Source organism: Alligator sinensis, unplaced genomic scaffold (genome assembly GCF_000455745.1).
Source record: "Alligator sinensis unplaced genomic scaffold, ASM45574v1 scaffold264_1, whole genome shotgun sequence".
Lineage (NCBI taxonomy): Eukaryota > Metazoa > Chordata > Crocodylia > Alligatoridae > Alligator > Alligator sinensis.
In genome coordinates this window covers 2,703,845-2,718,270 of record NW_005841831.1, presented here as the reverse complement: position 1 = coordinate 2,718,270, position 14,426 = coordinate 2,703,845, and the positions used below count along the sequence as shown (strand labels likewise).

At 49.6% G+C, this 14,426-nt stretch overlaps 1 protein-coding gene across 1 annotated transcript in view; it reads left to right on the top strand.

Moving 5' to 3' along the window:
* SEC31B (SEC31 homolog B, COPII coat complex component) overlaps positions 1-14,420 on the top strand; it is a 64,573-nt gene extending 50,153 nt beyond the window's left edge. The window contains exons 17-27 of the mRNA XM_025209231.1: positions 790-935; positions 2,260-2,430; positions 3,052-3,234; positions 3,557-3,776; positions 4,038-4,373; positions 5,512-5,550; positions 8,461-8,516; positions 9,475-9,621; positions 10,004-10,120; positions 11,802-11,873; positions 12,691-14,420. Of these exons, the coding sequence (XP_025065016.1) occupies positions 790-935; positions 2,260-2,430; positions 3,052-3,234; positions 3,557-3,776; positions 4,038-4,373; positions 5,512-5,550; positions 8,461-8,516; positions 9,475-9,621; positions 10,004-10,120; positions 11,802-11,873; positions 12,691-12,870 (1,667 nt within the window). The 3' untranslated portion in view covers positions 12,871-14,420. The remainder of the gene's footprint in view (positions 1-789; positions 936-2,259; positions 2,431-3,051; positions 3,235-3,556; positions 3,777-4,037; positions 4,374-5,511; positions 5,551-8,460; positions 8,517-9,474; positions 9,622-10,003; positions 10,121-11,801; positions 11,874-12,690) is intronic.
* Positions 14,421-14,426: the final 6 nt, after the last annotated feature.

Here is a 14,426-nt window from a genome sequence, read left to right as displayed (position 1 = left end):
CGTTTCAGGCTGGACATAAGGAAGAATTTCTTTACTGTCTGAGCCCCCAAGGTCTGGAACAGCCTGCCACCAGAGGTGGTTCAAGCGCCTTCATTGAACACCTTCAAGATGAAACTGGATGCTTATCTTGCTGGGATCCTATGACCCCAGCTGACTTCCTGCCCTTTGGGCGGGGGGCTGGACTCGATGATCTTCCGAGGTCCCTTCCAGCCCTAATGTCTATGAAATCTATGAAACTGGCCAGTGACCAGTACTCAAATGCCTGAGCATTGTTGCGTAGTTGAAGTGCCATCACTTGAGATGCGTAAAACACTGCTGGGCAGAACCCTAAAGGATGTGGTACCTTGTAGAGAGGTGCTGTCATTATTGCACTAGAGGATGTTTTCCATATTTCTAGCCTATCACTTGTTCTTCAGGTATGTTAGTTGTTGAGAGCTTTCAGGCAGGCAGCTGTTATGGTATACACTTTTGCAATTGCTGGAGGATGTCTGGACCTCTTGAATGGAGATGGGGCTGGGATTTTTTGTTCTCTCTCAGTTCCTTTCAAGTGGTTTTCTTTCTCTGATCAATCCTGGCTGTTTAATTTTAGCCAGGTGCTTGGCTCTGGAAATCCTTCATGACAACAGCCGCTCTGCAGCAAATCCAGAGTTAGCTCTATATGCAAGCTCCTGAGCTGAGACTATAGCAGTTTGCAAAGCTGTAGTAAGATTACTGAGTGAAGGACGGGGAGAGAATGAGCTGGCCAGATGGGAGTAAGTGGAAATTTATGCCTGTTCCTATTCCCTTTAGACATGTTGGGTGCCCGTCTGGAGTCAGAAGGCAATGGGGCACTGTCCAATGAAGCCTGCCTCTGCTACATCTCATCAGGCAATGTGGAGAGGTTGGTGGACTGTTGGGTAAAATACCATGAGACTTCGTCACCCCTTGCGCTGCAGGTACTGGTTCTACAGTATGGACATGAGGCCACCATAAGCTAGTCTGCCATCCAGAATCTTTTTGCATGACCCCATTAAAGAGAGAGTGCACCTTTTAACTCTAGTTTCAGCAGCTGTGCTGCTTCCAGCTGCAGAAGCTAGTGTCTCCTAGACTAGTTTGTAGGTTTGCAGCTGAAGGAGATTTGTGCTGTTAAGCTCCAACGACTTGTTTTGTTTAGATGACCTGGATCCTTCTGTGTCTCCTTGCTCAGGACAGGGTCTGGTGCTGTAGAATTTGCATGGCTGTGTTTTGGTGGCGATAGTTTATCTATTACTCCTCACCCTCTTCTCTGAGCGACTCTGCATTTCATCTTCTCAACGTACCTTGTGCAGTAGAGAGGACCTTACCCCTATCTACCCACAATGTCCTGAAGGACAGGAAGTCAGTGCCTGAGCTTCTTTAACCTCAGTCTTCCAAGTCCTAGCCCATTGTCCTAGTGCATTAAGCCATCCTTCCTACCTTGGCTAAGATGGTTACCTTCAATGTGTCTTTGGGCCTTCACAGCGAGTGAGGCACCTCCTCTGGTCAGGCACTAGTATACTAAACACTTGATCTGAGCCTTCAAGAGGCCGAGAAGCGATAATACATAATACTCCTTACCTAAAAGGCCCCCAAACCTTCTCCCCTATCTTATTTCTCCACTGATAGTAAACAGCAGCTAAAAAGTGTCTTGAATGCCTCTTCTGGTTATGTTTTCAACTGGACAAAGCAACTTTCAATGAAAACCAGAACTATACTTGTGCTTCCATGGACTGAGTCTTTATTTCCAGTGAACTGACTGAATATTTTAATAGCTGAAGCAGGCCAGTCTCCTGTTTGCTTTTGTGGTAGTGGCCTCCATCAGGAAGCCTCCTTAGAACAGATTTTAACCTGTTTCCTCACGTAATTGTATCTTGGAAGCTGCCTACGGAATGTCTGTTGGAGATGCTATTATCATGTTACAATGTCCTTGTTGCTATGTTATGCTGTTTTCTTACCATGAAACTTAACTTCTTGGTTTTGTTTTTTGGTTCTTGTCTTCTCCCGCCCGCCCCCCTGCCCCACCAACCAAGATGTTTTTGTGTCCAGCTCTGTGGGGAAGGCTCCTCAGTAATAGTCTTTGTTGTTGAATGAAGTAATTTCTGTTCATATTTGGCTTAGAGAAACTTTCCTCTTCTCCCTCATGCTGACTTCTGGACAAAAGCTGCTAGGCTGATTGTGTCTCTGACTAGGGAGGTTAGCATAGCAAATCTTGTTCTCAGTGGTGAATTTGACATGCGTTTTCTTTTCATCCTGCCCCTTCAGGACCTGGTTGAGAAGGTGATGGTGCTCAGCAGGTCCATTGAGACTCTCCGTGGAATTGCAGGGCCTGCACCAGGACCTGTCGTAGCGGAGCAGCTAACCCAATATGCCAACCTCTTGGCATCACAGGGTTGCTTGGCAGCTGCAATGAGCTATCTTCCTAACAGCTCTGAGGTATGTGAAAAATGGATAGGATTTGAGGCGGGGGGTAGGAACTTGACATTTGGGATCTGGTACTTCACTATAAATCAGGAATCTAGATATCCCAAATGGTAGTGGAATCTGTCATTTCAGGGTGAAGTTTTTAGCTTTTCTAGAACACATAGCTTGCCTCGGTCCCTTGTGGCGTGTAGAGGAAGGGTCTGGAACTTTGTGCTGCTGACCAGTAGATCACAGGACAGTAGTGTTATTAGCAGCTTCTCAGGGGAAGATCCATTCATTTCTTGTCTAAATAAAAGCTAGTCGCTGTGTTGAGACAAGCATAGAGATGTGAGGATGAAGGGCTGATCCGTCTTGTTGGAAAGGGAAATGTTAATAGTGGCCAACTTGTGTGGGGAAAGGCTTGTTGAGGTATCAGAGAGCTCTGCCAGTGGAAATCATAGTGGTGTCCAGGATCCTGAGGCTTGTAGTTACTCATAAGCCCTCTGGAGCCTTCATTAGATGCTGCATATTGATTATGAAGGCTTTCTGTCACTACCAGTGAATTCTACCTGGTGGGCCATGGCATTTCTGAATCCTCTTCTGAGTCTCCTTTCTGAGGGTCTCAAATCATTCCTCTTGGCTTTATTGTTTCAGCTCCTGATCCAGCAGCTCCAAGACAGACTCTTCCATGCCCAGGGGGAGAGTGTGGGTGACCAGCAGCCTCCTCCTTTCCCCTATACGCGTGTCCACATAGGGGCAGTTCCATCTCCAACAGCCAAGAGCAGCTCTGTTCCTCAAGGCCCAGTTCACAAGCCAGGTCCCAGACATCCAGAAAAGGTAAGCCCCAAACTCAAGTGACCATTACCTAGGCAGTAAAAGATCTGGGAAAAGGGGGAGAGACATCTAAAGAAGGCTGGAGTGGACAGTAGATGCTTCTGAACATCATAAGGTTACTGGCTGTAGTAGCAGCGAGCTTGCAGTATAGTCAAAGGCCAATTCCCATGATGAATCAAGGGCTGATTGGCAGGTGAGTAAGAGGACAGTAGCACCTGAGCTCTTATCCAGTATCATTGCAGAAATACCCAGATCAACATCTTTTCTGGGACAGGGAAGGTGGGGCTGATAGGCCTTACAGCATGTTGTGTTCATTTTATTGCAGCTTATCTACCAGCCATCATTCACCCCTCCAGCATCAGCTTCATCAATGCCTCCGCTCTTCACACCTCAGCCAGTCCCAGCAATGCCTGTGACTACTCTCCCAGCTGGGCTGCCTCCTGCCAGCAACAGTCCCTCCACCAATGTTTACTCCAGGCCAGGAGTCCGGCCTACATACCCGCCATACACCTCAGGCTTGGCCCCAGCAACAGTTTCAGGACCTGGTGAGTAGTCTAAGGACGCAACCTATAAAAGCATCCTCATATGAGGAACTCTGGCAGAGGCCCCCATTAAGTTTATGGGAGGAGTTGCTCATCAAGCATGTTTATGATGGAGGGAAATCCCAGGCATAATTAGCCTGACATTGTCTGGTGATGGGCAGGCTCCCCAGGGGAAGGCAAGAAGGGAGGGGAGTGTGCTCACACAGTGAGAGGAAGGGTGGGATGCACACATTCTGCAGCTGATGTTCTTTGTCTTGGTTTCAGCACTGTCTCAACCTCAGCCGTTTAGCTTGCCAGGGCCCAGGCTTGCTGGAGCACCTGCTCTTCCCAGTCAGCCTCCTATTTCAAGACAGTCTGTGCCCATGGCATCCCCTGGTCTCCCACCCATTGGATCTGCCATCTTCACCCCAGCCTCAGTTCCTTCTCAGCATCCTGTGCAGCTTCCTGCAAGTTGTCCTCTGCCCACACCAGGCCACCTTCCTGCAGCTTTCTCTCCAACCCCTTTCAACTGTCCTACAGGGATGGGTTATCCTCAAGGAGGCCCAGGGGCTCCATCCACCAAGCCTCTTGCAGCTGCAAGCATCCCTCCACCTCCCACAGGTGAGTATTTTCCAGCCCAATCACTCAAGGGCTGCCAATAACAGCCCTATATTGGCTGCTTCCCCTTCACCATTTCTGGGGCCCTTTAGCATTCAGCTAACTGGAGTCCAGTTGCAGAGAAAGGAGGCATTGGGTGTAAAGGATGATGTGGACGTAACAGTTTATGCAGTTCAGCAATGTACAGATGACTGAAGTTAGCTGCAGTGTGAGCAACAGGCAGTGAAATGGAACCTGTATTGTATTTGTTCTGTTATGCAAATCATGCGCTTATCTAGGATGTGCATACATGGAGGGTACTGTCCTTAATTAGAATGAGTCTTCTGAGGGTCGGTCTGTTCCCATGAATCCCTCAATCAGTGCTGCCCATGTTAGGTTAATGAACTGGTTTCCTTAGGCCCAGTGTTCCTGAGATGCTGCTTGTTCATACCTGAGGCCTGATGTTCTAGAAATGCTAGGAGTGTAATGGGTTTGTCTCCCTAAGGAAGAAGGCCCCTGTCACTGGGGGTTCATGATTAAAAATGGCTTTCTACTGTGCTCCAGCTCTTGCTTCCCATTGCCAACAGGCTCTTGAGCTAGAAATCTATTTCAGAACTTCCCAGACCCTGTGGATATGGTTCAGAAGTAACTGAGCCCTTCGTGACTGAAATATTGATCTGAATCCAGCCTAACTTGCTAGTGATGTGAGGTCATTTGTCACCTCTTGGCCTACAAGGATGAGTTGGTGGCCTTGGTCTAAACCCTGGCAGACAAGTATCCCCATTTCACAGTATGCCATCACAGGTAGTGCTTGTTAGTCCTTAGCTTACAAAAATGATCCAGCTTATGGAGATTCCTTTGCAAATGTAGTCCTGGTAGATCCTGGCTGACTGCTATATTGTAGAGAAGATGGACACAGCTATAGTTCAGCGCTTCTCAAACCAAATTTACTCTGAAAACAGAGGAATCACTTTCAGTGTTGACTGAAACAGACAAATATAGCCATGTGCAACTATATGAAGGCTGGGCTCATACCCTTGACTGCCTAGGTCAGGCTAGACTGAGCCATCTGAAATCATCCATGTGTGCCATTGGGATGTTACTGGTAAAGTCAAAGAAGCTGGTGATCGTGACTCTGACTACAACCTGCCTTGATTTTCAGGTTTCTTCCCCTGGCTAGATCCCTACTCGGATCATGCAGGTAGTACAAAGAGCAGCTGCTGTACTGGTGCTGCTTTGAGTGAGACATGATATATCTAGATATGTGTGTGGTGTGTGTATATGTGTGCACGCACGCGCTTGTTGCTGTTTGTTGTGTTCCTTGCACGTCCAGGAACTTGTAAATGTGCTTTTCTAGGAGCTGAGGCATAGCAATGCAAATACTTGCCCCCCTGGAGACTGGTAAACTAAGCGTGTTCTTTGGGATGACTATGAGGTTTCAATCCTAATGCAGTTGCTGATGAGCCCTGGAGGGTTTGGAATGTTGTGGCTGTATCTCATTTCACCACCTTGGTATCTGTTTGGCCAGTATGATTGGGAAGCAGCTGCTTCTCCTTCAAAGCTGATTTCAGCATCCTTCTTTGGGTCAGGAACCCTGGAACGAACCTAGTGGATTGATATTCCCAGCTTGTTCTCCCTTCATCTGACCTATGGCTTTTTGCAGGCCTAGTCTTGCCTTGGCTGGGGTACATCAGTGTTGCCCCTGAGGTGGGGATGGGTACTGGAAATCCCTTGTGGTTGTAGCTTCTAGTTGCTGGCAAGCTCCCCAGCTGCCAGCCAATGGATGGGTGTTACGGGGAATGGCACAGAGGGGTGTAAGTTCCTCCACCCGCTTTGAGAGCAGGGCCTGGATTTTGATCCCAGACAGTCTGCTGTGGAGAAGTCGGACAGTGCCAGAGATACCGCTTTCTGATGGTCTCTATATTTGAAGGTTCCTAAGGGGCAGAATGCAGCTCTTCTACCTTCACTCATGGGAGGGAAAAGATCTGTGTTGTTGAGGGTCTTTTATACACAGTGGCTTCTGCTTGTACTAAATTCCTTCTGCCAGTCTCTGAAGCTCAACAGCATAGACGCTGACTATTATTTTTGCCGGGGGGTGCCTAAGATAATGGACATATTATGCATTTCAGGGGACAGCCCTCTTCCTGAGGGGAGCCATCCCCCCCCAAATACTCGACAACTCTGCTGAGCAGTGTGAGTTTTGGCTTGTCTAGGAACCCCAACATTTGTGTGGAATGGAGGCTGAGTAGTGTGGAGCAGTACTGCGTGTGCAGAGGCTTTTTATTCTGTCCCTTTGGCAAAAGCACAGAGAGCTCCAGCGACTTCCTGTGAAAAACAGCTTGATTCCAGCAGGGAGTCTGTGATCTGTTTCCTTTGAGATGCTCCCTCTGCCTGGCAACTCTGGTATTTGGGCTGAAGGGGGCATGCATCAGGTCCAGAATTATAATTGCTTCCCTGGGCAGACAGTTAACTCCTGTTAACATGAATGGGAATAGGACACGTACAGATCAACCCAGGCTTTCTTAAGAGTCTTTTCCTGATTTCTATGGTTGAGATTCCTTCTTGCTGCCTTCCTTTTTTCATAGATCTATTTTTAAGGTATTTTTTAAGGTGAGAAGGAATCATCGGGGCATGCCAGGGAGAGAGACCCCCAGCAATCCTGAATCCTGCCCAGTGGCTTGTACTTGAGAGACCCAGCCAGTCGCTTGGAGGTATCTTAGTTGCTGTCAGAGCAGCTCAGCAGTAGGCAGGGGGGGCCTTGTACATATCAGTGTGTCTGCCTCACAAATTAGCGGGTCCGCATCCTGGGCACTTTTAGTTTTTCCAGAACAGCTGGAGCAAGACTAAGGCAACCAGGGTGTCGTCCTGTCATCATCCTCCCCCTCCCCCACACATGCACAGTTGCCAGATGGAGGGGTATTCAGGTGGGGACTGAGTTACATGGGCCTAAACCCCTGGAGCAATGCCAGAGCCTGCTAGACTACTGAAGTAGCACAGTTCTAGGACACAGCCTCTTGAGGGCTATGCATAATTACTAACTTAATTAAGCCCTTCAGAGAGTGATCATTGCAGACACATGGGAGAGAAGGTTGCAGAAGTATTTAGCTGGTATAATAATAAAAAATCATTAAAATAATAATCACCTTTGTGTCCTTCTCCCATGGCTTGTGTGAATAAATACTAGCCTATGACAGTTCAGGTTCAGTCACTCAGTCCTCAGTTCTTTTAAGACTCCAGCAGGCCTTAGACTATCACAGTGTAAAATGATGCTGCACTTGCACTATCTTTTCCATCTGGCAGGGCTAAGTTTAGGGGTGGTGCTACTGTCACCTATGTTATAATAGTGCCAGGGGGCTCCAGTCAGGCACTGTGTGATTGTGTCCAAGAACAGCCTTAGCCTCCAAAAATTATAGAGTAAGTGAAAACTACCTTCTGGTTGTAATCCAGGAAACCTTTTACCCAAGGGGTGATTGGGAACCTGTTATCAGTAGGAGAAAGTTTCATTCCCTGGTATCTGCCTCCCACCCAGCTTCCTGTATTCCTCAGTGCTATGGACTGCCTGTGTGAGGCACTCCTTTCAGGGATGGGGAGAACCCCTGTCTCCTGGAGCCATGTAGCTTTGGCTCAGAAAGCAGAACACTCCTTTCTCTAATTGTGTGGGAAGCCTGAGCCCCTGAGTTCTTGGAAGCCCTACACAATATGTGGCTTGGGTTCAGCCATAGAATTCATCACCCAGTGCAGAACTTGGGAAGCTTCAGACAATTGCAGAAGTGCTTTGCTTGCACCAGTAGCATCAAACCTAGTATCCCTTAAATAGAGGCAACCCACAGCTCGTGCATGTGCTTCCAGTGCCAGATAGTGTAATTCCAGAAGGAAGAGAATACACCTTGGGGAGGTGGGTTCTCAGACCATGACCCATGGAATGAAAGCTAGTCAAAAAGCCTTTCCATGAAATGCTGAGAAATAAGCAGTGGAAGTTGGGAGGGGAAGGTGGTTCAGCACTGGGGACTTTCCAGCTTCCTGAATGGTCTGTATAATGAAAGCGGTTGAGAACCACCACATTGGACTTCTTTTATGAATTTCATGCCTGTGTCTTATTCTTTGTCTCCAGCTCAGGAATCTTGGAATGATCCTTCTTCACTAAGAGGAGGCCTTCAGAAGAAAAAGGTAACGGCTTAGTCAAGGTATCTGCTAGAGTGGTGATTCTTAACCAGGATACTGCTGTTGTGGTCTCCCCACAGTCAGTACCCTAGCAAACCCCCATACTCTCCCTTCTGCTGGACAAAGCTGCAACTGGAGTAGCTCTGAGTTTTTTTCTTCAGCCAGTTAGTCCTCCTATGTGATTCTTTGCTATGGCTCCTCCAAAAGGACCAGCCAGGTGAGGTCGGCTGCAGCAAACATGCCTCCACTATTTCCATTGTTGCCTCCTACTGGCAGATGTAGTAAAGAGCTCCCTCCACCCACCCCCCCTGTCTCTTCCCCCTCCTGCTTTCCCTTTTAGCTTGGAGTAGACTCCTGGCAGGGTTGCTGGGAACCTGCTCCAGGCTGTTCTCACTACTGCTGGATTAGTTTCTCGTTAAAACTATCTCCTTTTGATCCAGCCTAGTTGGAGAAAATCTGTTTGGAGACTCAGGCTTAGCAGAGGCAGAATGAAGTGTTTTCAGGAGGCTCTTCTCTCCCCCACTCACCCCCCTTGTCAGGAAAAGTCCCACGACACTTGTTCTGTCGGGCACTTTCCTGCTGCTAATCTCTGCATTCATGACTCGTGCCACTGCAGACCCGAGGCGGCTTTCTGAGGAGCGGCACTTTCTGGTGCAGCACAGCTGTTTGATTGAGCAATTTTGGCAAGTCCAAGAGGATTTGTCCCGTGGCCTTGGGTGCTGAGTGTGGGCACTGGGACGTGCCAGGACTACCTTGCACTCTGATCCACTGGGTGGAAGTAAGTGAGAGGTGTTGTACAGCCCAACTTGGGGATCATTCTGTAAGCTCTCCAGTTAAAATGAATGCTGGAAAAGGATGTTGATGAGTTTGGCAGGGGGGAATTGCAACCAGCTCCTGGGCCTCTAGGCATGGGGTTTTTACAGCATTGAATTTTCTCTCCCTGTATTTTTCTATTCACTGTTAGTTGCCAGAGAAGTTCACTCCACCAGCTCCCATCACATCTCCAGTAATGAACCTCCCTGCCGAGCCACGAGTGCTCCTGCCCCAGAACCCCAGATCCCAGGAGTCAGGCCAGGCGCCCCCAGGAGCACCCAAAGAAGGCAGCATGCAGGTAATCCAGGGCATTCCTCCCCTACCAGACTCCACACTGGGGTTTGGAGATCCTTATCCTTTGGGCATATCCGAGCCCGTAGCTGCCTCTCCTCTCTTAAAGCTCTCTCTAGAGCTCGGGTAGAATGTGGCAGCCTCATGGCAGACTGCTGAGTGGGTAGGAGGCAGTGACCCTGACCAGAATCAAGTTACCCCAGAGGCCAACAGCCTCACTGGGGCTTTGAATTCAAAAAAAGCTCAGAGGTGATGGGCTACTAATGCTTTCAGGTTGTTCCCACACATTGCCAGAGGAACCAGTGCGCCCCTTGTTTTTCACTTCCCCCAGCTGGGTGGAAGACTTGTCTGTCCTCAGCTTGTGCACTCCCACTGCTTCTTGTTTCCAGTTTCACCAGATGCCTGTGGAAAGGATCGAGAGAAAAGAGGTGCCCCCAGAACACCAAGGGCTGAAAACCACCTTTGAAGGACTGGTACAGCGCTGCTCTGCAGTTGCCACAGACCCGGTGAGTTGGGTTTACAGCCTCTTCTCTTCCCCCATCCCCCAGCAGGTGCTGTAGGTAAGGAAAGGGTTGGGGTCGTGTGGGATCTCTTTCCAGCTCTGCCATTGTCTTCTCTGTCCCTGTAGATTAGTATCTGGCTCTCTTCTCTTGAAAGTTTCAGCATGACTGTCAGCCTTGTGCTTTAGAGATTCATTCTCTTAAGTCGTCTCTCCTGCATCCCATTGTCATTCTGAAGGGCACTTGGCCCTGCCCCTTGCTGTCTGTCTTGAAGAACAGGAAAAAGCCTAGCACTGTCAGCAGGCCTGACAGGGGAAAGCTTCTGCAGAGCAGATATCCCCACCACCTAGGCTGGGGCAGGCAATTATTTCGGGCAGAGGGCTGCTTACTGAGTTTGGACTAGCTGTCAAGGGCTGCATGAGTAGCCCTGCCCGTTAACAGGTGCCCCACCCCCTGGTTGCCATCTTGTGACCAGAAGTCCCGCCTCCTAACTCCTGACCTTTGCCACCAGAAGTCCCTCCCCTTGCCCCCAGAAGTACTCCTTTCAGCAAGGGGCTTTGCCTTCTCGGAACCAGAAAAGTATCAAATGTATATTCTAAAACAAAACATCTACAGCATTCGTTAATTTGATTTCAAAATTGTTTTTGTCCTGATTTACATGTTTTTGTCCTGATTTACATGTGTTTGTGTAGTGTGCATAGAGATGATTGCACAATAGCTTAAAATGAAGTCTTGCTCTTGTATATTATTGGGGGTGAATATAGGTTTGTGGGGAGCTATGAGTGTGTGGGTATGTGGGGTGGGGGGACAAGGGAGCATGTGGGTGTGCGTATGGGTGGGGTGTGCATGTAGGACTCACCCTGTGAGAACATATACTTTGCCCCTGCCTACACACACCCCCATCCTGCTCCTGGCCCCAGGGTACCAGCATGGCCTGTTCTCCCCAGTCCTGTGATACAGCCCCGGTACATGTGGTGCTGGAGCAGTGTCGGGGCAGGAAGGCAGGGAAATGACTGGGGGTGGGGTGGGGTGGGGTGGGGCTGGGCTCCTTGGTCCTGCTGGCTCCCCCTGGGTCCTACTGCCCCTGGGTCCTGTCATTTTTAACAGGCAGCCAGGAACAAATAAATATTAATTTGCTAATTTTGGGGGGCCCTGTGGGCCAGATAGAATAGCCTGGTGGGCTGGATTTGGCCCATGGGCCAGATTTTGCCCACCCTGACCTAGGCCATGAACGGAGGCTGTTTTGTTTCCCTGACAGCTTTCCAGAGTGAGAGAAGGGGTCGGAACAGGGTGGGGCTAGAGCCTCTACTCAGGAAGCCCAAAAAGGGTAGTGCTTGGAATAGTAAGGCTGAGATGGCATCTGGGCAGACACTGTTCCTGGTATAGAAAAACAATGTAAATCTCAGATGTCAACTATTCTAGGATCAGGAATAGGCGTGCAGCTCTCCCAAGGTAGCAGTAGGTGGCTAATACAGTATTTTACCACAAGGCAGCAGAGAAGCAGGAAATGACTTGTTTGTCTTTAGCAAGCAGCTCCCCCACAGTGGGCATGGACAGATGGTACTTAAACCAAGTTAATTAGTACTTGTAGAGTTTTCCCTCTAGCATTGGGGTGAGATATGGTACCTTGAATCTAGTGGGGCTTTGAACCCCGCCAAAGCCAATGATGACTATTTCTTTGCTTCAGAAAACCAAAAGGAAGCTGGAGGATGCAGTGCAGCGGTTGGAGTGCTTGTATGAGAAACTCCGGGAGCAGGCGGTAAGCAGTCAAGCCCCGAGCCCTGATGCTGAGCAGGGTCCAGGCCCTTCCCCACACCAAATGTGCTTGTGCTAGCATTGTCCACTGCAGAGAGCTGTGCCCTCTGAAGAGCTGGGAGGTGATGACCCTCTTAAGAGCCATGACCCTTAACTCTTTCATCCCATCTCTGAAACCAAATTCATTTGTCCCCTTCCTCCAACACCATACTCACTGGTGTGCAGTCTGGTACATGTGACCTGTGAGTTGGGATCTGTTGGTGGGGCAAGATGGTCACTACTACATGGGGTGAATTTAGTTTCCTATGGTCTCTTTCCCCTAGAATATATTAAACCAGAGGTCCCCAGGATGAGGTTGGTGAGGCTGCTGATGTGGTGGGAAGTAAGCAGCTGCCCCCACATGCCTTTATAGAATTTTCTGTTCATTGTGATGGTAAGAGTGAATGGTGGTCCCCAGGATGGTTTGGGGCTGATCTTGGTCTAGTGTGTTGGAGATCTGTAGCATTAACTCCACAGTTAACAGGCCAGCGTCACTGGTTTTGCCCATCTCATTGGACAGGACCTAGATTTTTTTCCATTAACTCAGCAGGGAGAGTTAACTTAACTCTCCTTGCTGCTGCCATGTGTATGAAGTTCCCCAGTGTCTGAAGAGGCTGGGGAAGAACCTTCAGGCTCCACCACAGAGCAAAGCCTTTCTCCAACTGGAGGTGCTTGTCAGATGCTTTGGTTACCGTGGGTCAGGGAGGGACCACAAACCAGGAGTGGAGGGAGCTAGTGTTAGTCTGAGCCTGCTGACAGTGTGTCTGTTTCCTCCCCTCTAGCTGTCCCCACACATCCTGATGGGGCTTCATGATATCGCTTGCTGTGTGGAGGCACGAAACTACCAGCAGGGCCTTGCAATCCACACCCAGGTGGTGAGCAGCAGCAGCTTCAGTGAGGTGTCCGGCTTTATGCCCATCCTGAAGGTTCTCATGACCATCGCCAGCAAGCTGAATGTGTAAAAACCCAGCCCAGGGGCTATGATGGGCTGTCATCATGGAAGCCACACTAGGTGGAATCTCCCACCTGTCCTGCTGATCTGTGTACAGGGTTGTGGACTCACCCTCAAGCTGCAGTTCATGAGGAGCTTGTCTGTGGCAGTACCAGGGCCATGATAGGCCTGTATAGCTGGTCTCTTTCTCTCTCTCCTTCCCCCACCCCCCAACATCTGCTTATCTTGGTGCTCTTCCTGGTCTGTGTCTTGATTTCAAGGCACCAAGGTTACACTGAGAACCTCTTCGAGCAGCTCTAAGCCTCCTGCTTCTCTCCTCACCCCTAGTACAGAGATGAGACTCTTCATAGGGCAGAATCTATTGCTGCAGGTGCTTTTCAATCAGAGACTGCCATATGGGACTGGTATCTGCAAAGGCTAAGGATTCTCCCCTCCTCCTGCTCTGAGTATAGACATCCCTTTGGTGGTAGGGAAGTGACACACACAACCACACCCTTGCTTCCTGAGCTGAAGACCCATGGCCTGTATTCTGTCTCATCTCTCATGCTGCCTGTGCTACCACTCCTCAGATTCACCTTCCCTCTCTCCCCCCCCCCAGGTGCTCTCCAGTCCCAAAAGCTTGCTCGTTCCCTGGTCCTTCACCACTATGAGATGGTTCAACAGGAGATGATGCCAGGCCATTCTGGGTTGGCTCTGCCTTTGCTTTCTCTTCCTGTCTCTCTCCCTGTACAAAACGTGGTTCTTGTTTCCATGGCTGGGGCAACCCAAGCCCTTATGCCTCATGTCCAGGGTTATTCATGGCTCTCCCCTCATCTTGGGATAACTATATCCCTGAGAGTGGGCAGCTACATGTTTGATGCACATACTCCCTTCCAGAGTGTTGTGGCATGATGCATTTGACCCCGAAACTAAAATGTGTTGGCACATGGCACCACGTGCCAGGTAGCACCACTGGCTTGTCAGTAGCCATGGTCTGAAAGCCACTTGACTGGGATTTCAAACCTGATTTGGACACCATGGCCGGTGTCAATCCCATAGCCTGATCTGAGCAACTTGTCCCTCATTCTAGGACCCTCTGTTCCAAGCCAAGGGTGAAGGGAGGGTGGGTGGAGCACTGCAGGTCTGTTCCCACGAAGTCCTGGAGATGTTCCTACATAGTATTGCAAGGCCTGTTGGCACAGCAGAGAGTGGGCGCCTGCTTCAGGGAATGGTTCCATCTGCTCCAGAGCCCATGACCAGGCTGCTTTGAGGGTACTCAGAGGACAGTGAAGCATTTGGAGCTGGTGTGTGGAGGACACATTGGATTCCAGGGCACGCATCTGCCCATTTCATGCGGACATTTGTGTCTAGGAGCCTCCTCCCACCCACCATCTCCCTGCAGGTGACTTCATTATGAGATGTCCTCCCCTACTTGCAGTTTGTCCTTCAGCACTGTGTGAGTTCTCAGCTCAAGTAGTATAACTCCCTAGGCAGGCCCTCCCCAGCAGAGGGAAATCTCCCTTCCTGCCTGCCATTTGGACTCAGAGGGCGTCCTGCCTCCTCAGGTCAGGATGCACATTGTGATGC